At 33.3% G+C, this 21128-nt stretch overlaps 2 protein-coding genes across 2 annotated transcripts; one reads left to right on the top strand and one right to left on the bottom strand.

The window, feature by feature from the left end:
• Positions 1 to 3068: 3068 nt before the first annotated feature.
• LOC141691853 (agamous-like MADS-box protein AGL80) lies at positions 3069 to 3797 on the top strand. The gene has a single exon (XM_074496605.1). It carries the CDS (start codon positions 3069 to 3071, stop codon positions 3795 to 3797), a length of 729 nt encoding a protein of 242 aa, XP_074352706.1.
• A 379-nt stretch (positions 3798 to 4176) lies between these two features.
• Positions 4177 to 10875, bottom strand: LOC141689773 (CDPK-related kinase 1-like). The gene is made up of 12 exons (XM_074494162.1): positions 10590 to 10875; positions 9683 to 10198; positions 8826 to 8956; positions 8325 to 8366; positions 8121 to 8229; positions 6929 to 7007; positions 6540 to 6836; positions 6281 to 6393; positions 5737 to 5844; positions 5593 to 5655; positions 5308 to 5475; positions 4177 to 4721 (listed from the first exon to the last, which is right to left on the bottom strand). The coding sequence occupies exons 2-12, from the start codon at positions 10178 to 10180 to the stop codon at positions 4584 to 4586; spliced, it is 1746 nt and encodes a 581-aa protein (XP_074350263.1). The 5' UTR covers positions 10181 to 10198; positions 10590 to 10875; the 3' UTR covers positions 4177 to 4583.
• Positions 10876 to 21128: the final 10253 nt, after the last annotated feature.

The following is a 21128-nucleotide window of genomic DNA, read 5'->3' as shown; positions in this document are numbered from 1 at the left end:
GCGTATTCGGGCTATAAGTGATGGTAGATTTATGAAGATTTATAGCTTGTCCAGATAACCTCTCATATCGATTTATTATTTTCTTCATTACTGTTGCCTCTGAAGTTGTTGCCTTGAAAAAAAGATAACAGTCATCGGCAAACTGTAAATATGAAACAGGTGGAGCACCTCGAGCAATGCTACAACCATGAATCAGTTTCACTTCTTTGTTTCTTCTAATCATTGAGCTAAGGCCTTCAACACACAAGATATACAGGTATGGGGATATCGGGTCTCCCTGCCGAATCCCCCTTTGAGGATAAATTTCTCCGAAAACTATACCTTGTTGCACAAAGCTGTAAGACACAGTCTTTATACAGGACATAATTCTCGATCTCCAGGTCTCATGAAAACCAAACTTGAGTAGCATTCCCTTGACAAAATTCCATTCCAATCGGTCATATGCTTTAGACACGTCTATTTTGAGCCCGACTACACCATTCATCCCTTGCGTCCGTCGTTTAATATAGTGATTAATTTCAAACGCTATCAATGCGTTATCTGTTAACAGTCTCCCTTCGACGAATGGACTGTGGTTGGCAGATATCAAGTTTGGTAAGCAGGTTTTTAACCTATTTTTAACCTATTTGCCAATATTTGGTTAAAACTCTAAACAACACATTACACAGCGAGATTGATCTTAGATCAGACATTTGTTCTGACTGTTTGACCTTCGGAATTAGACATACCATAGTTCGATTAAATTTCGGTGCTAGCTCTCCTGTGCTGAAAAAATTCTGGCAAAATGCCACCACATCATTCTCGATTATACTCCAAAATGCCTATAAAATGCAGGGTTTAAACCATCATACCCTCGGGCCTTTTCCGGATGCATAGCAAAAACTGCATCTTTCACTTCTTCTCTAGATATTGGCTGAAGTAACTCATTATTTTGTTTTTCCGTGACACATCCCACTTTTTCTCTACTCGATAGATTACCTGCACTTCCTGATGATGTAAATAGCTCAACAAAGTAGTCTGTAATTATCTGTTGTATCTCTTTCTCCTCTTATTTCCACTCTCCGGTTTTATCTTTAAGTCTTCGGACCTGATTATTTTTTCGTCTACCCGAAGCAAAGTTATGAACTTGTTAAAAAAAGAACATGTCTTGTAATGTTAACTAAGTATTGCACCAATGCGATGCAAAGATCAAATGAAATCAAAATATATTGTTAAAAGTAAGGGCGCAGGTAGGCTTAGAATGAGTGATTTACACTTAAAAGTATATCCAATTTATTTAAGTCGGTTTTTATAATTTTTAATCCAACTAAGGTTCAGTTTAAATTTTTTCGGGTTAGGTGAGGGCTGTCGGGTAGGTTAGGTCGGTTCAAGTATGAAAAATCAATTTTATTTATAGTAGTTTAGTTCTATTTAAGCAATCAAATATAACTATTTAATGCAAAAATAAATTAATGAACCAAAAATTATTAAAATAATAATTTAAAAAATATTTTAAATAAATATTTTTTGCTAAATTTTTAAATAAACTAATAATAATGACTTAAAAAAATGTTTTAAATAATTATAAATGCTACCTCAATTCTATACCACTTTAACATGATTATCCCATCCCATTTCTCGAACCAAACAACCCCAAAGGGTTTATTTATTTAAGATTTTAATGGATTGACAATAATAATCAATAAATTTTATTAGATTTGTAAATTCACGAATGGTTTAAATTCCATGAAAATTGTATATTGACTTTTAAATTCTATACATATTTTGATGAATTAATCTATCAAAATTTTGGCGAATTAAATGCAATTCATGGATTTTATTGGATTGGTTCATTATAATTTCTTTTACATCACAATTTCATATCAACTAATATATAAAAAATATTATAGTCCAAAATAAATAACAAGATTCAAGTATCAAGTTTAACTCATCGGTTTTTATTCATGTGTTCCTCACTCTTGTTATATTATTCTTCATCATCTTCTTCATTTGTTTCGATCTATTTGATCAAGTTTACATCCTCCCTGTCCGATCGGTCATCTCGTCATGTTCACTTTAATAAAATTGTATAATTTACGATTTAATATTTAATCTCGATTCCATTAGCATTTAAAAATTTCACGAAAGTAATAAGTTAAACTTTCTGAACAATTAAATAATTTATATTTACTCTATTTAAAACTTGTATGATATTTAATCTCGTTTTTATTTTTACTTAGAGAAAATAAATTCGAAGATAATCCAGTACAAATAAAAAAAATTACCGTAAATAAAATAATAATAAGATGTCATAGATTAAATTAGTCTTTCAAGATATTATAAAACTAATTAATAAATGACGATTTTAGGATTTGTGAACAATGAGAGATTGTATAAATTGAATTGAAGTAAATATGTTTAACAAGAGTACAGTGTTTCCAAAATATTTCAAGTTCTCATATAAAAATTTAGGAATCCATCAAAATCTCACAAGATTTGACTTGATTTCAAAACATGTAAAGTAAACTAGCAAATCCAATTAGATCTATTATTTTATTAAATTCAAAAAAAATCAGGACTTTTTGAATATCACCAGGTTTTAATAAATTATTTTAAATCTTCATTGAACACACCTATTTTGAAATTTGGATTGAATACCCTATAATTTTTAAGACTTTTTAAAATTCTATTTGAATTTAATCAGATTTTAATGGACTATCCAAATTTCAAATAGAATACTCATAATTTTTTCATAATCCAAAAAAAAAAAATCAGTGAAAATCTCAATTGATAAAGCCCTTAATAATTTAATAATTGATTTTTATTATCTTTCGAAATTTGCTAGCACAAAAATTATGGATTTCAACAACAAAATGTATTGAAGAATAAATCATTCTAATCAGATAATTAGATATAATCTAGATAATCATTTACATTACAGGATATTAAAAATCTTCGTTGCATATTATTTTTACGTAAATAAATATATCTCAATTCACACCTTTGGATTTAGAGGCCACACACACTAGTTTTCTCTCAAGAATTCCATAAACGTTTATTGTTATTACCCTGTTGGCTTGAAGCTTGTCATGGCAAGGAAGAAAGTGAAGTTGGGATTTATCACTAATAACACTACAAGAAGAGTAGCATATAACAAAAGAAAGAAGGATCTGTTGAAGAAGATGGATGAGCTAAGCACCTTATGTGATGTTAATGCATGTGCCATCACATACAGTCCTTATGATCCGCAACCTCAGGTGTGGCCTAATGCTACTGCTGTCCAAGGCGTGGTGGATCAATTCAAAAGCATGCCAGAGATAGAACAAGGCAGGAATATGATGAGTTTAGAGAGTATCATTAAACAACGTATAGCGAAAACAAATGAGAAGCTAAACCAACAGATGACGGATAATCGTGAAGAGGAGATGACTGAGGTAATGTATCAATGCTTGACAGGGAGGTTAGGGTTGAATAACTTGAAGTTGTCTGATTTAAATCATCTTGGAAGCTTGATTGAACATAAAATGACAGAAATTAATAAAAGGATTGCTGAGATGAGTACTGAATGCGATACTGGGAATCAAATTTCGACAAGTGCTGGTGACAATATTGGAGTTTTGGCTACAGGCGTGGTGGAGCAACAAAACTCAGTTACTGATTTAGTTAATGATGGATTAGTGCCAATCCCATATTGGTTTAATGAGTCGGTGATAAACGATAATGGGGCTGCTAATGATCAGAATTCACAGGGATCGGAAGAGACGGCGTCATTTAGAGATGTCTACAATTCATTGTGGCGTAGTGCCTTTTTTCCCTGAGCAAGACTTGAGAATTGAGATGAAGCTCATAATTAGCATAAAAAGTATTGCTTTTATGGAAAAATGTTGCATTTATATTTGCTTATTTCTAGACCACAGGGCATGCAGCTATTTCTTGCTCTCTTTTCTGTTTTGTGTTTTCTTTTTGTGATGAGATGATAATTTTTCTTCTACAACAAAACTTGGCTAAATCTTTTCATTTTTTAGAAGATTGAATCGTTCAGATTTCAATCAAATATCAGTTGCCGGCAAAGTACATGATTTGATATCATTATAATTGGATTGCAGAAGTCTGGAAAAAATGAAAAATGGTATAATTTTTAACCAGCTAATTATGAACAATGCTAAGCCCAGGTTCAAAAAAGTTAAAAATGACATAGATCACAACAAGAATTTATTAAGAATGTGCACAGGCGGGCACGATAGTGATACCCCCAACAACACAACATTCACTCCAGCAACATTAAGCTGTCTTTTTTCTAATCTAAAACATTTTGTGATCTACCTCAGCTGTACAATTCTCTACCAGCGCTCGACTAGGAAAGAAACAAAAAACAAAATTACTAAAAAAAAATAAGTTGTGCGAGAACATTCTAATGATAGAGAACATAGTAACATATTAGATTGCTTCTGCTGTCTGTGAATAAGGATTATACTTGGGTATAGCTTTTGCTCTTGAGGTATGTTCTCCGCTTCAAGCAATTTGTCTCCTATAATATTATATGTAACCCAGTTCATCAACATACTGTAAGCCCAATGGGTGAGTATGTGTGCCCGCATACTATATCAAGCTTTTTGAAATGCGCGAGAAGAAACCCCATGCACAAGCCTCACAAAACCCAGGAAACTGAGCTTTCCATCCGAGTGTCTTATCCAATCCTGGAGAACTACATGAACTGGAACCGATGGGCTAAGTCCTAGCTCCTGGGGAACAGAAAGCAGTGTAAATATCAGAAAGCTGACCATATGCAATATTTAGAAACATTTTAATATGTAGAGGAGGACGCTCCTCGCTTTTGAAAGAATGTAACTAGCTGAGAAATGTGATTATGGAAAATATAGCAGTTATAACCTATATCCAAACCAATATCTAACATTTTTAGCAGACATCTCCATGATGAGAAAAGGTAAGATTAAAATACTTTAATACATTACAACGACTAGCAAAAAAATGCATGTATCTAAAATATCTGACATAGTAACATGTAAAAATGGTAAAACAGCCTGAAATGGAGAACTGTGGAACTTTTAAAAATAAGAAATTTGTAGTCAAATTATGTGTCTTGGATTGATGCATAGATTCTCTCTACTTGAAGAAACTTACGGACAGCGGATATTGCACAAAGTGGCCAGAATGCATATACGTTCTTATATACACGCAAGATTGCCGAATGTACACATAAGTTAATTGTTTCTAATAAAATGTTCAAAAATTTAGGGAGTACTATATGCGACAATGATACCACATTGCGCAGACATGCCTATAGCGAGAGAAAAAGTGAGAACATACCGAGGCAAGTTCCTCTATCATAATAGGCCTGTTTCCATCTTTCTCAAACAGTTCATAGGCACGGCGAGCATGTTGCTCCCAGCTATCCATTCCTTCCAACTGATGTACACTTATAGCTGCAGCACAAAATTCTTCGAAATCTAATTTTCTATATTGAAGAGAACCCACCTGCCATAAACATGACTATAAATTCAGCACAAATCTTTTCCAAGTGGCAACAATGTTATCGATCATCAAGGCTCATCTTTGTGATCTGAAGAAAAAAACAAGGATCTAGAATCTTACCATGTTCGCAAAATCTAGAACTCGTGAATCCTTTATGGCCTCCGTGCAGTTTTTCGTTACAGCCTGAGAACAACTATACTTTAGAATGACCCCAAAATTCAAACCTTGAGTATTGATAAATCAGAAAGGGCAAAAAGGTCAAACCGATTTAAAGTTCTGTAAAGATACGAATCCACTTTTGCTAGGCCCAAGTAAAGCAAATTGTTCGCGCAGATATGCTAGCTGAGGTATTGTCAATGTCTTAGCAAGTGCCTGAAACAGTGGCATAATATCTTAGGATAATCAGGGAGTAGCAACCTGGGCGCATGAGCTAAAATGAGTATATAGAACTATATATATCCCATAAATGTGGTGCACTGTTACCCAACTAACAATAACAAACTAGTTTAGTGATTTAAGCCTAGCTAGGGTCATAGAATTTAATCACTTTCCTTTTAGCACATTCAGTATCTTAATTCACCAAGGTGCTTTTTTCTTTGTACAGGGGTGATAATTTAGTCCAAAATAAAAATAATTAAGCTACAAGGTTACAAGAATGATGATAAGTACAAGTGTACAACTAAAACCATATTGCTCTAGGTGCAGATTGTTATTTACATTTACTCTCAATTTCCTTCAAGTTACTTTCCTGTGAAGCATTTACTAAGCTAATAAACACACGTAACCTTTAAGAGACGGAAGGACATACCCCCAATGCAGCTTTTCTCAGAGAAGATGAACATATATAGGCTTTAACAACCTTGTAAATTATCATGTCCAGCGGTATCTTGGTATCATGGCAGTTGGCTAGCCAAGGATGACCTAGTAAAGATATATCGAGCGCACAGATATTAGACTAATTAATCAACTAGTTTCTCTTATTTATAACACATAAGAAATGCATGAAAAAAAAACATAAATGAAATGCAATTATGGCATCCAAAAGGTGTATTTTGTAAGTGACTTACTAAGGGCCTGTGCAGCAGTTAATCTCTTGCGGTAGTCCTTGTTCAACAATCTCTTCACGAAGTCCACTGCATCTGAAGACAAAGAAGGCCACGGGGTTTCATCAAAGCTTGGATCAGCTTTAAGTACAGCTCTAAAGATCCCAGACTCTGTCCGAGCCCAAAAAGGGCGGCTTCCACATAAAAGAATATAAGCAATTACACCAATACTCCACATATCAGCCTCGGTTCCATATGATCTATGCAGAACTTCTGGAGCAACATAGTATGCACTCCCCACGATGTCATTCAGCCTTTCATCTGTACAAAGCTTTAGCTGTCAGACACTTAAACTTGATATATAATTATGATAAAAGTAGATAAATGCACAAGTCTTTAGTAATTAATTTAACCTGGCTTTACGTAGTCTGAGAGTCCAAAGTCAATGGCTTTCAACTGACAATCCTCATCTTTAGAAACATACAGAAAGTTCTGGAGAACAGAATGACAAGTCAATCACACACGCTGAAAGGAATGCAGAGGTAAAATGTAGCAAAAAGAAATCCAAAAGAAAAAAGAGTAAGCATAGACTATTTAACTGAGAAGAGAAAATAATGATAAATCTATTCATCATGGTTAAGAGACTTCATAAATCTCTTTTGATAGGCTATAGATGAAGACATGTAATAACATTAAATAAACTCTAAACATACAACAAATCTATTAATAATTACTTTTACAATTTTCCTAGTTCATCTATATTATTCGGAAAATTTAAAAAAGGTAAATGTGTACTCAAGGGAATATGAGAATATCATAACTACCATATCTATCTATAGCTAGAATTACAAGCTGATAATTATTTCAGTAAACAAAGAGTCATTAATGGTTTCCCAACCATGCCAAAGGAGTGTTGTTAGGTTTAATGTGTCAAGCTGCAGACCGGTAGAGAAAAAATAGACCAAGACAAAACCAGTAGGCCGCTGCACCTCTGCAAGAGCTTTCACTCTAACTATGCCTTTAAACTTGGATCCTAATAAAACAACTCGGCTCTAGTAAAGCCAACTAAACTAATAATAAAAACTAATATATGATGAGGGTCATTTGGGAAAGACATGCTAAATAGTTATGGCCGCATATTATATATACAAGGCTAGAATGATATCGCTAGAATTCCCAAAGTGAATTTTTGTTCATCTTATGTCTGCAGCAGAAATTAAAAAACCAATTTTCAATAATGTGTCACAGTCTCATCCCATTTATTTCATCTTTAAATAAATGGATATAAATGTCATAGCAACATGCCGGTTGTTATATCATGTTGGGCCACCAACGCTTAAATATAAAAAAAATTAAGCGTATTTATAAGTGCAACCGGGTAGTGGATGTTTGTTTCACAAAGCTAGTACATGTCGCAAGATCATACAAAATATGTTAGTGCTTCTCGCACTAGAATAGTCAGTAATTATCGACTATCCAATAGAAAGCAGATAGAATGGGAACACAAAACCGGTCTATAGTGATCTAGTACGACAAGTGTGGGGAGGGACCATTAACCAAAGTAGTCCAAGACTATGACAATATTGCACGATTATATTCAATTACCTCGGGCTTCAAGTCCCTGTGGACTACTCCTTGGAGATGACAGTAAGCAACAACACTTAAAATTTGCACCATTACAGCTTTTGCATCTTCTTCTGAGTATTTCCCGCCCCTAAATAACACGAGTAAAGAGTTATCAAACTATCAGGATAGCAGCACAGCAACGCAAGGAGTAACCATTAAATACAAGTGTAACTGAATAGGTACCTTGAAAGAATTCTATCCAATAATTCCCCTCCTTTGCAAAGCCTGTAGAAGATAATAAATAGTATGAAATTAGCTTCATTCCTCGAATAAAGATGAATTCAAGTACACATATCTCTTTTTTACTTTTATTATGAACACAACTCTTAATGTTTTATAACACGAACCAATAACGGAATTAGTCTAATATAGTACTACATTCCATACTGAACCGTTATTGCTCCTAGGTTATATTTAGATGTTTTTTTAAGAAAGTGTACAATACAAATGTACGATAAATACAATTTAGCTTTACACATCTTATATATGCAGGAAGCACTTGGGAAAACATGCTAGATACCTACGGAACTAAAAAGGTCAATAGATCAGAATACTTGCAAAATCGCCCTTAGTTTACAGGCCTGGTTTTTATGCATGTAAATATATTGAGTACAGTAATAAAACAAAATCAGCAACAGCAGGTTTGTGCCAACCAAACAAGTAGACAATACTATTCGGACTTACTCCATCACTACGTAAACACTGTCTTCATCCTCATAGGCATCATAAAATTGCACGAGATTCTTATGTCCGGTTAGAGCACGTAATATCTTAACTTCTCTTCTTACATCTTCGATGGCAATCGCTGTAGTCATCTGAAAAATACATTTCTTCCTAATATTAGAAGACAACAGAGAACTATACCACTTCCAAATTGCTTGAAGATAAAGGAACAATGTCCAATATAGTATACTTCAATTAAGCAAAGTAAGTAACAACAGCTCCCAATTTGGAAGAAAATCCTGCTTTTTAATTTAGATTACGTAGAACATCTTCATTTAAGAATATGTCACAATAAATATGGGCTTTGCTATATGAAGATATCTGAAACATTGGACTAAGTAGCAATTAATGACTATATAAGAACATCTTTTAGTGACATAATAAAGTAAAAAAAAAACCCTAACCCCAATCTGCTGACAGCTATAAACTGTTCTGATTGATGGAATAAATATATTGCCTTAAATACGATCCCTTGTCAATTCAATGATATGTTAACTGGTATCGATTTTTTGAAGTGACATAATACCAATTTCGGACCAGAGACGTGGAAAGATAATAATTTATAAATACAAAAGGAAAGTAATAAACTATCTTTTATAAATAACAATGACCTTGATTGCAAAGCATCAATAGTCAACACTGAAATTATTAGAAATGGCAGCAATTAACATTCAGATCAGACTCTACTAACTAGCCGCAATTAAAATGATAATTTACATCTAACTAATAAGAACACCTTGAAATAAATCTGAATATTAGAATAGTGTAAAATCAATAGAATAGAAAACAAGAATAACTACAAGGGCTAAACATCAGACCTTCGATTTTGGAATGACTTTAACAGCCACATCTTGCCCCTTCAAACTCCCTTTCTTCGCCTTAGCAGAACAAGTATAACCAAAATGCCCTCGGCCTACCTCTTCACCAAGCTCATAATGTTGTAAAATTTGCTTAGAATACCCAAAATTCTTATCTAGACCAATCTCAAGCTCATTTCCTTCAGGAATCGAGGCCTCATTAGGCTTAACCGAACCATGCCTTCGTGCAAGCAAGGCCCGAATGTGCTTTGCTGGAGAAGGTGGAGGGAAGGGACGCTTAAACAAACGAAGAGGCGTCCGAAGAGGAGTCGAATTAACGCTAGAATTGGCAGGAGAACCCTTGTACGCGCTACCAGGAAGAGGACTCGGGCTGTAAAATGGAAATTCCGATGCTTTCCCAGTTTGAGAATTGAGTACTAACTCATTTTCACTAGGAATTACTGGATTTTCTGTTTGGTTTTGAGAGGCTTCAATGGGTTTTCCATGACAAAGCCCCATAGAGAATTACAAACCCTTCTGTAATACAATAACCACTAATCACAAAACAAGAAGTACAGACAAAAAGTTCAAAACTTGATAACAAAAGATTTATATAGAGACAAACTACACTAAACTGAATTGAAAAAAGACAAAAACACAAAGTTCTTGCAATTGAATAAAGCAAGAAAAATCACAATCAAAAGGGCTACACCAAAATTCAAATTGCAAGATTAAAAGGGCATTCTTTCTTTTTCCAACTTAATCAAGAAAACCCAATAACACAACTTCTGTAACAAACTAAAGCCCAAAAAGACCAACCCAAGAATTGAAAAAACAAGAAAAAAGAAACCCAACTTTCTGATCAGAAAAACAATGAAAAACAAACAAACCGAATGAAAAAATCACTAAATTTAGGCCAAGAATTTACCTGAAAAATGTTGTAATAACAGCAGAAGAGAGCAAATGAAGCCCAGAAAAAGAAAGGAAAGATATAAAAAAGAACAAGAATGAGGGTAAAGAATGGAGCTTGAAGAAAAGATGACAAAAGGGTGAGTGAGATGAATGGAGAAAAGATGCTTAATGCTAAGTAGAGGCAGCAAGAAAAGGAAAAGCAGAGAGAAGAAGAAAAAGGAAAGAAGCCATACCCACCTTTATTTTATAAATTGGAAGGTGGGTTTTTCTTATTTTTGGGTTTGAAAAATTGTGGAAAATACAAACAAAACACAGTAGTGATTGATATGGTACAATGAGGCTGTTTATATTAATTGTAAATAATAATGGGTGAGTGGGGTTGGGTTTGTATTGTTCCAGCCTGTCTCACATTGGATGTTGTTTTTACTTTTGTTTGTAAATTTGCTAATTTTACAACACATAAACATTTGAGCTGTAGCAGTTACTAGTGTTTGTGTTTCTTTGGTTTGACCAACTTTTGTAGGCTATCAACTTTTGTTGTGTTAATTCATTTTATGTTTTATTTTGTTTTGTAAAAGGATGGGGATGTTTTTACTTTAATACAACTGTCTCCTTCACTTTCTTGACTTGGATGTACAGAAATTAATTTCATAAGTGATTATTTTAATTTACATCTTTTGTATCATTATGACGAATTATTGGCAATATAGTAACTACAAATGCTTGCTAAGTCACAAATTTATTAAAATTATGACTTTTTAGAGGACTACAAATTTTACTTTAGAGAGATATAGTTTAATTGTAAGCCAGGTAAAATTTTATAAAAGAAATTTAAATTTCACAAAATCAAGCTTCTTGAGGGATTTTCTGTTAGGTTTGTGGTATGATTAACATTTATATATTGACAAATTCTGTTTTGGTGCAGAACTGTCTGGGTATTTATAGGAGGACTAAATGCCAAATCCAACATTCCTGCTAAGCATGCACAATGTACTCGTGACTCGTGGTCTATCTCATGTAGACTCCTCATATTTGTTTTACTGTTTGTTTGCGAGACTTAAAAAACTTCAAATTTAAATAAAATAATCACTTGCATCAGAATTAAGATTGAAGAATCAGGATATGGCAAATTATTTGTTAAGAATTAAAATTAATTTATGACATATCTTCCTGTCATTAATTATAAAAGTGAAGACCTCAAACTTTAATTAATCTTTATTTTTTCAGGAGCTTTAATAAATGAATCTTTAATTAACCAAAATATGTGTCAGATATTTTAATACATTTGTAACAATCCTAATCAAATTGTAATTTTTTTCAAAAATCAAGTTAAGTCTCAATCCCAAAAACATATTAAGTCAAAATATATTAAGCCAAATACATATAATTTAATAAATTCACAATAGAGTCACATTCCCATAAATCATAATTTGTTGGTATGTCTATTATTAATGTCGGGTATAATTTAATATTACGCGCAACAATGGCACAATTAAATTAATCATGGTCAATAAAAACAGGTAATAAATCAAATAATGAAACAAAATACGAAGGCGAAACAACAACATAAATCACTAACTAAATTCACAAAGATACGAAAGAACACTCGACTCTAACAGAAGTTTTAATAAATCTGAAAAAATCAATAACAGCTGAGTCGTCCAACCTTCGAGAAACCTATACTGTTTTTGAGAGATTTTTACCTCACTTACGTTGTACTGGGTTGCAGCAATATCACTACTTTCAGGATAAAATAACACAGAGCACTCAGATCACAGTCACGTGATGCTCAACAACGACTTGTATCTCAGTTCGCCCAGAAACCTATGCAAAGATCTGTATATTTGTAGAGAGGATAGAAAGAAAAGTAGCAGTTAGGATTTCACACAGGGATGGCAACGGGTCAGATCGGGTTTCGTAAGATCCAAATCCGATCTGTTATGTTTCGGTTCGAATCGGGTTCGGGTCCGGATATTAAAAATAAAGATCCAAATCCAATTTATCAGTTTTTTTTGGATTTCGGGCCGGTTTTAGGTTTAATTCGAATATTTTAAAATTAATTAATTAAAAATAAATAAATTTATATATTATTATACAAATATTTTTTTTGAATGTTAAGTATATAAAAATAGTACTCCCTCCGTCCCACTGGGATGTTTACATAACCAGTAGGCACGAAGGACAAGGCACTGCATAACAATTAATAAAATAAATGACACAAGCAGTAGTTAAGCATTAATTTAATATAAAGGTACAAAGTAATTAGCTGATGGGGGAAAGTAACACAATAACCCGCTCAAATTACAATATAATTTGGCTCCACCAAAATTTGGCTCCAAAAATAGAAAACAGAGATACTATAAATAGCAAGCTAACATATGTACAAACTATGTTCTATATATATATATATATATATATATATATATATATATATATATATAGACACACTCATCTATCAAAGGTATAAAAATGGCAGCTACATTTCCAAATTTAGGAGAATATTGCTTTAATTTCAAGTTAAGTTATGGTCACTGCAAAAGGAAAGAGATTGTCAAGTGCAGAAAGGAATCAAATTGTTCAAGTACTATCAATAAATTACAACAATCACTAGCTCAAAAAAGGAATAATCAAAAATCTTGCCTCTGAATATGCAGTGAGCATAGTGACAATTTTAAAGATATGGAGAGTGATTTTACAAGCAATAAAAATTGGTGAAGTTCCCACTGTCCAGAAAAAATATAAAGGTACGTGCCATGGATACACAGTGGATTTATAAAAGGTACGATTAATTCCTATGCATTAAAGAACAAATATTAGAACACTTTCTTGTCAACTCGGTACACCTAAATCTACCGTCCATAAGTTGGTCTAGAAAGGAAAATTCAAATCGCATTCAAATGCTTGGAAACCCTATTTTAACACATCTAAATATTGAGGCAATGGTGAAGTTTGTCTTAACCCATATCGAAAGATCAACACTACACACATATCCAGCCTATGTATGCATATTTTCTATAATTTACATAGATGAAAAATGATTTTATATGATAAGAACATCACAAAAGTACTACTTGCTTCCGGATGAAACGGAACCACATAGAAACTCCAAATCAAATAGATTTATAACCAAAATAATGTTTATGAGTGCTATTGATACACCTAGGTATGATGAAGATGGTACTTGTACTTTTGATGGGAAAATAGGGATATTTCCCTTCACAATTAAGGAACCAGCAGTTAGAGCAAGTAAAAACAGGGTCAGTGGTGTTATAGAAAATCATGCAACAATCCAGTTTGGTCATTAAACTTCACCCTTCCTGCTTTTAAATTGATCGGCTCTTGTTCAACAATGTCCTTTTACACCTTTTCCGAACCGTCCTCGATAACTTCAGAATTCAGGAATAAGCCATTTGCGTCATCAATCTTCAACCTTTTTGCTTTGATGTTAATTGGGTCTTGTTCAACAACACGCTTCTTCACCTTTCTGTACCATCCTCGACAAAGTCGAAAATTTGAAATACGCCGATTGGCTTATCAAAGTTTAATCTTCTTCCTTTTAAATTACGTGCCTCCTCTTTAATTACGTGATTATTCACCCTTTCCGGAGTATCTTCGACAATCATGTCATACAAATCCATAATATCTCCAATTGTATAGACTAACGACGATAAAGATGATTCGATTTCAGAATCTGAATCAAAAATTAGGGCTGAATCGTTTATGATTTGAGACTCCATTGAATTAGCTTAATCGAATGTATACAAACGATACAAAATGAAAATGAAGATATTTAATTTAGGGTTCTTGAGGAATAAAGAAAGATGAAGCATATTTGGTTTGATCGAGTGTGGGTATAGTAAGCTTAAAAGTTTGAGGAGTTGGTGGGTGAGATTAGTTTAGTTCATAAAATATGATTATTTTTTCATTAAATTTGGATTATAGAATTTTTCTGATAATTAAATTCAGTACAATAATTTTATTATATTAAATTTCTTACTATTTTTGGTAATGTAAATAAATGAGTGGGACGACTCAAAATAGTAACTGTAAAAATTTCGGTGGGACGGGGGGAGTACTTTTTATATTCTTAATAAAGGGTTAGTGTAGTGGTCGAGGTCTTAATTTCCTAAGCGTACTTTAAAAGTTCGAATCACTCAATGTGTTTATTTAACTAAAAAATAGTACTCTACGTATATTGATAATTCAGTATTAGCGTCAAATATAATAAATTTAAGTATCGATAATTATCAAATGTCCCGGTTATAAATATTATATTTAAATATTTGATATATATATATAAATCATGTATTATTATTATAAAATTATGTAAGATAAGAATATGCTATCAATTTTTTTTTTGGTTTTGGGTTCGGATCGAGTTTGGAACGGATTTCGGGTTTCGGGTCGGGTATCGGTTCGGTATACCTAAGATCCAAATCTAGATCCAAACTTTTTCGAGTCTAAAAATAAGATCCAAATCCAAATTCAAAAAATCGGGGGTTCGGGTAAATCCAAAAGAATCAGGTATCCGGCGTGTCGGGTAAAATTGTCATCCCTAATTTCACAAGTCATTCATACTTAAATTGCATTTAATAGAATATTTTCAGAATCAGAATTATAACAGTTACATATTTAACAGCCTCTCAACAAATGCTGATATCATATCAGCATCTATGATAACCATCAGTATTTTGTGCGTGAGGCACACAATAACATCGTGCACACCCACATGCCTTAATAGTTATACACTATACTTGCACATGGTACTATATAAAATAATCAACTCATCTTTATTTTATCAATGTGGGATAAACCCACACAACCCAATTGAAACTACTCATTTTACATGAATTTCTATATGAATTATACTAACAAAATGACTTGAATTCAAACATTAAAATTTTAGTACTCATATCAAGGATCAACCTCCAACAATTAGTTTTATGGCATTGCATCAACAACATGTCTAAAATAAGGCTCAAACATTCCTTTTTTTTGCCAAATTTAAAGCAAATTTCATTAGTAACTTGAAAGAGACTCAATCGGGACAAACCCCCCAACCGATCATGCAACCAGGTTGAAAAATAAATAGAGTTAAATAATTAGCCATTTTATTTCTGAACTGCTTAACAAACTGAATACAAATATTCAGAAAATTAAAAATGAAGGTAATGATTTCCCGGGCAATCCAGCATGCATCTACCCCAAAAATAGTAGCTTCACAATTGACCCTCACATTAATTCCATTGAAAGTGCAATGTTCAGAGGACTCAGTTGCAACAATTGAGTTTATATGCCTCATGTTATGAACAAATATCTTTTGTGAGAGGTGAGCACACGTGATTTTCACTACCGTTCCAAGCGCACCCCAGCTATCTATGTAACATCCTGATATTTTATAATTATTTTTAGTTGGATTATTTGATTTAATTATTTATTAATGTCAATGTGTTGTAATTAAATTAGTTTGTGTAAGTTTATTTTTATATTTATAATCATAATATTGTTTTAAAAGTATTAGTTTTAAAAAAATAGTAAGGCTTTATTAAAAAAAGTGAGGGTTTTAATAAAAAAAGGGAGAAAGAAGGAAGAGTTAGGGTTTGCTAAAAAAATAAGGGTTTGCGTATCGGAGAAGAGAGGAGAGAGGGAGAGAGAAAGAGAAAGAGAAAATAGATAGAGATAGAGATGAACATCAAGAACTTTTTTGAGGGTTTTAAATTTGGCGTTTGTGGAATTGGGTTCTTGTAATTTGTGGTTCTGAAATCGTTATTAGCATTCTCGGTTACTAAGATCTCAAGGTACGAATATCTTTCTTGTATTCTTTCTTTTCGTATTCGAATCTGTGTATGTATATTGCATATTCTGAATCTTGTTAAATTCACATCCGATTCGCTGTTCATTGTATGATTGTGATTTTATTCTCGTTGGAAATCTATTTTGATTATCTTCGTTTATCGTTCTTTGTATTTTTTGAAATTCTGCTTGTAAATATGTCAAAATCCGTTGTTTGTGTAATCTATTGCCAAAATTTCTGTTTGTTCGGCCTAACTTCAAAAATTCATTATAAATTGAATATTTGTTCAAATATTATTAGCAATACCATTCTGGAAAGCTCTTTTCAATATCTACAATTTGCGTTTACATTCTGCTGCTAAATTCTATGATTTTGATGTCTTAAACATCAAAATACTACTGTAATCAGGGGCTGATTCTTTTTTGCAGTCTACATTTATTTGTTTTCTGAATTCGTTACTTGTTTTTTTTTGACGAGCCTTACCATTCTGGAAAGGTCTCGGAATTTCCTACGACTTTCGTGTTTCGTACTTTTTCAGTTGACTTCATCTTTATGTAGTAATTTGACATTCTTTGAAGCTGATCAGATTTGAGCTTATCAATAATTAGTGGTTTGTTATGTTATTTTATTTCGTGATGTTGGGTTATAGTTTTTTTGAGGTTATTTGATAAATTTATATATGATTTTGGAGATGTAAGATATCTGAGTGTGTGATCTTTGAGTATTTATTTTGAGCTATTTATGTTATTTGTATGACTTGAGAGTTTGTAAGACATCCGTCGCGAGTGGATAATCTCGTGCTTGGCACCTCCTATGCGGTGTACTTAAATTGTATGGGCGTGTCGCCGAAGTTGTGGGACACGTATAGCCATGGCTAATATGTGTATGATTTGGCCTTTTGGGTAGCACGTGCTTATTGTCGTGCAAGCCCCTGTAAGATATTGGGTAGCATTTGCTTTGTGTTGTGCAAGCCCCTGTAAGTTTTTATGACTACATATTTCTGGATTACCGAAAATGTAGGACATCCTGTAAGTGTAAGATTATCTCTCATGTTCGTATGTAAGCTATTTTATGTATTATTTTGTAAGTGTGAGAATATGTGTAAGAGTATGTGTAAGGGTATGATTTCATTTTATCATTATTCTTTCGATTATATTATTTGTGATTATTATGTATAATTGATAAGGATATGTGTAAGAGTATGATAAGTTTTGGGTGGTAAGCATTTAGTTTTGTTTTGTGAGTTGAGTATCCTTTTTCTCTAATTGCCTCATTAATTATTTCTTTTGATCTTCATTCAGATATCTAGTTGTGCTTTTGTTGGGTCCCAATGTGTTTGTAGAAGGGGGGGTTGAATACAAACAATACCGAATAATCAAATAAATGCGGAATAAAAAATGTGAAACAAAATTCAAGTTAAATAAAAATATTATTAAACTTGAAAGGTGTTACAACAACTGTATCGATTACAAGGAATTAATCTCAAATTAATTATCACAAATTTAGAATAAATTTGACATGAACTTTTTCTATTTTTACAATAATTAGAATCAAATGCTAAACGCGATTTGAGATTAAGTTCTAGGGATTTTGATCCGCTAGATTGTTATACAAGAACAAGATAAAGATTTCTAGTTGATTGGATTTAACTTTACAATCTAGAAGTTGATCTTGAAGTTTTGCAGATGAAAATGAAATATTTGTTGCGGCTGCTGTGTTCTTGTTCTTGACTTGTGTATTGGATGATGCTTTTTGCTGCTTCTTTTTCTTTTTAATTCATTCAACAGAATTGAATTGAACTGGAATGACAATCCTGAGCTCAGCAAGACTTTCGGTATGACAATCAAATGAACTAGCAAGACTATCAGAATGAACTAGCAAGACTATCAGAATGAACTAGCAAGACAATCCTCCTCCCAGTGTAACTTTCGGTGAGACTATTGTTTGTACTAGCATGACTTTCGGTATGACTATTGATTGTCATACCGATTGTCATACTAGTACAATCAGTTTGACTTGCTGAATTTAAATGAATTTTAATCCAATTTAAATTCTGAAAATTCCTAAAATTAATTCAGAATTAATTAATCAATTAATTTAATTAATAAATAAATTATTCTTCGCAGATATAATTTATTTTCTTAATTAAATTAGATGACTTAATTAATTAATAGAGAATTAATTCTAGTCTTCAACAACACCCATCCTTCTGCAAATCTTCTGAAAATCACTGAAAATTATGAATCAATTCCACCACTTCAATGTTGACACTCGATGTACTGTCTGGTTCATGAGTGACTAACTTCCGTGACGTTTCTTCATGTCTTGACTTTGACACTTTGATTTTCTTGAGATTAAATCCTTGTAATTAATGATACTCTGACGAGATCTCTGTCACTTGATTAAATCCACGATCTTGATTTATATCACTGAGGCATGATCAACTTCTTCAACTTCTTCCAGTGAATTAACTCCTCAAGTCTGTAGATGAACCTTGTTTCTGAATCCTTTGACAGATATTACTTTGCGAGATCTCTCTGACGGTCGATCCACTATTTACTTATTACATTCTTATTTGAGTTGAGTTGAATCCTCGAATGTACAAATAGGTCTCTGACATATGACTTACAATCTCCCCCTATTTGTTTGTTAGACAATAACACACAAATACCTAGAGGATAACTCAACTAACAAATAAGAAAAAAGATATAAAAAGAAATGCAAAGTAAATAGTAGAAAAGTTCTGGACTAGATTTAACATTTTCCAGATTCCAAGTAGATGTTCCTCTAGACTGAACATATCTTCAAGTAGTTCCATCTTCATTTGTACAACCACATTTCCTGTTGAGAAGCTCATATCTCTTGCTTCTCCCCCTATGAGAATCAACTGATTAAAGAAGATCACCTTCGTTTTACCACCTCTCCCGTACAATAGGATCCGCAGATAAAAACCAATGGTACTCTCCTAACAGCTTCTTCCCATACTAGGAAATCACCTTGTGTTTACCACCTCTCCCGTACAATAGGATCCGTAGTTACAAACAACAATGGTGTGGTGTAGTGTACATATGATCTTTTTCTTCCTCCCTGCTATTTCTCCCCCTTAGTTGATGAATCCTCCAAACTATTACTTAAGCTTTTATCTCCCCCTTAGTGAAGGAATGTATGTCGTCGTCTGAAGAAGTTCTCATATTTCACTTGGTTGGAAAAGAAATAACAAGTAGTTTCTCTTTCTTCCTCACTGTGAGTGTGTGATTCTGTTTAGTGTACCTCACATGTGTTTCACTCTTCTCTCCACTCGTGTTTACACTCATTCTCACAAGTGTATCACTCTTCTCTCATAGCTCCATAATCCAGCTGTACCTGCAAGGAAAATCACCTGAGCCATCCTTAAGGAGGTCACAGGTGGTGCAATGGGAGTTCGCAAATCCCCATCCTTGTTAAACTCGTCAGATGAATCTGAGTCATAATTTACAAGTTGCTAGTTTCCCTTTTAGGGTTCCAGATTTGAATTCTGGGAAGGTAAACAATGATCCAAAGAATTTAGCATAAAGATCAAGGTTCCCTTCTAATGTCTGTGAAGACATTTCCTTGTGACTCATCAGGTAATATCTGAATCATTGTCAACAAGTTGCCGATCTGCACCTATGTCAGATCCACTATCCGCAGATGCATCCAGGGGATTTAAGCCTGGGGAGGTAGACACTGACCACTGACATATGGCTTTTGGATCAATATCCTCTCCTAACACCTGTAAAGGCAATTGGTCCATTAACGAACCTTGAACAATCGCATCTGACCTTAAAATGGTCGAAACTCTTATTTCCGTCAACTCATCCTTTGTGTGTGTAACCTCTCCTTGTGCATCAAGAATTGTTTATATTTGAAGTGGTGACACTACATAGGATACCTTGGCCGACAGGCAAAATTCAATTGACGCACCCTGTTGAGAGAATGAATCTAGTAACTATTTTTGTGCCTTTTCAGCCATTACATCTTTTTGAGAAGATGTCTGGGGGCTAGCAGTTGTCTCGGTTTAAATACTACTCATCTATGTATGAGACAGAGCTACTGGGTTGACTACAGAACCTTCCTTATGTGGTGCACTAGGAACTATCTCCCTCACGCTCATTCATACTACATTTAGTGGTAAGAGAGTGTTGGTTGGTTCTCTTTTTGTGTTTGTCTTTACAGTCTGGGATAGACGTTGTGGGTTTTCAACCTCATGACTGTCAATGAAAGAAAGTCATTGGAGACTGAACCTGTAACACAGAATATATGGTAATAGAGAGAAAATGATTTACAATAGTGATTTCAAAAGATTTTACATGAAATAAGAAATCACTAATGTAGAAAGAAGTTTGATTTTGTTTTTCAATATGAATGAGTTTTTGATAAAACATTGATCACTTAGGGTAAAGTCTAAGTAATTCTCATTCATGTCAAAAGCTTACAAATATCTGCAACATAATGTTAACAAGATATCATTGACCGATACTTGTCAAGTACTTTAGATACTAATTGTTATGTTGCATAATCAATATACCACTGCACATATAAAATAATATGATTGTGCCTAGTGATAAGATAGTTATTAATATGACGACTCTACTTATTCATATAAAATTATAACTTCTGTTAGAGTGCCATACCATGTCCTTGACGATTGCTTGAGCAGTATACTAGTTCATACCAACCTGAAGTGAGATTGTGAAGAAGAGATTGCATAGTCCAATAGATCTGCAGCTGCAAAGTCCATGA

Source organism: Apium graveolens, chromosome 10, assembly GCF_009905375.1.
Source record: "Apium graveolens cultivar Ventura chromosome 10, ASM990537v1, whole genome shotgun sequence".
Lineage (NCBI taxonomy): Eukaryota > Viridiplantae > Streptophyta > Magnoliopsida > Apiales > Apiaceae > Apium > Apium graveolens.
Note: the sequence above shows the minus strand (reverse complement) of the source record. Positions and strands in the feature narration are given on the sequence as shown.

Bases quoted from the DNA above. Each gene is read 5' to 3' on its own strand.
- LOC141691853 (XM_074496605.1), top strand. From the start codon at position 3,069: ATGGCAAGGAAGAAAGTGAAGTTGGGATTTATCACTAATAACACTACA.
- LOC141689773 (XM_074494162.1), bottom strand. From the start codon at position 10,180: ATGGGGCTTTGTCATGGAAAACCCATTGAAGCCTCTCAAAACCAAACA. The intron at 8,230-8,324 runs GTACCTATTCAG...CGTGTTATTTAG, and splicing joins TTGGATAGAATTCTTTCAAG to GGGCGGGAAATACTCAGAAG. The intron at 6,837-6,928 runs GTTAAATTAATT...AGCTTTGTACAG, and splicing joins CTCAGACTACGTAAAGCCAG to ATGAAAGGCTGAATGACATC.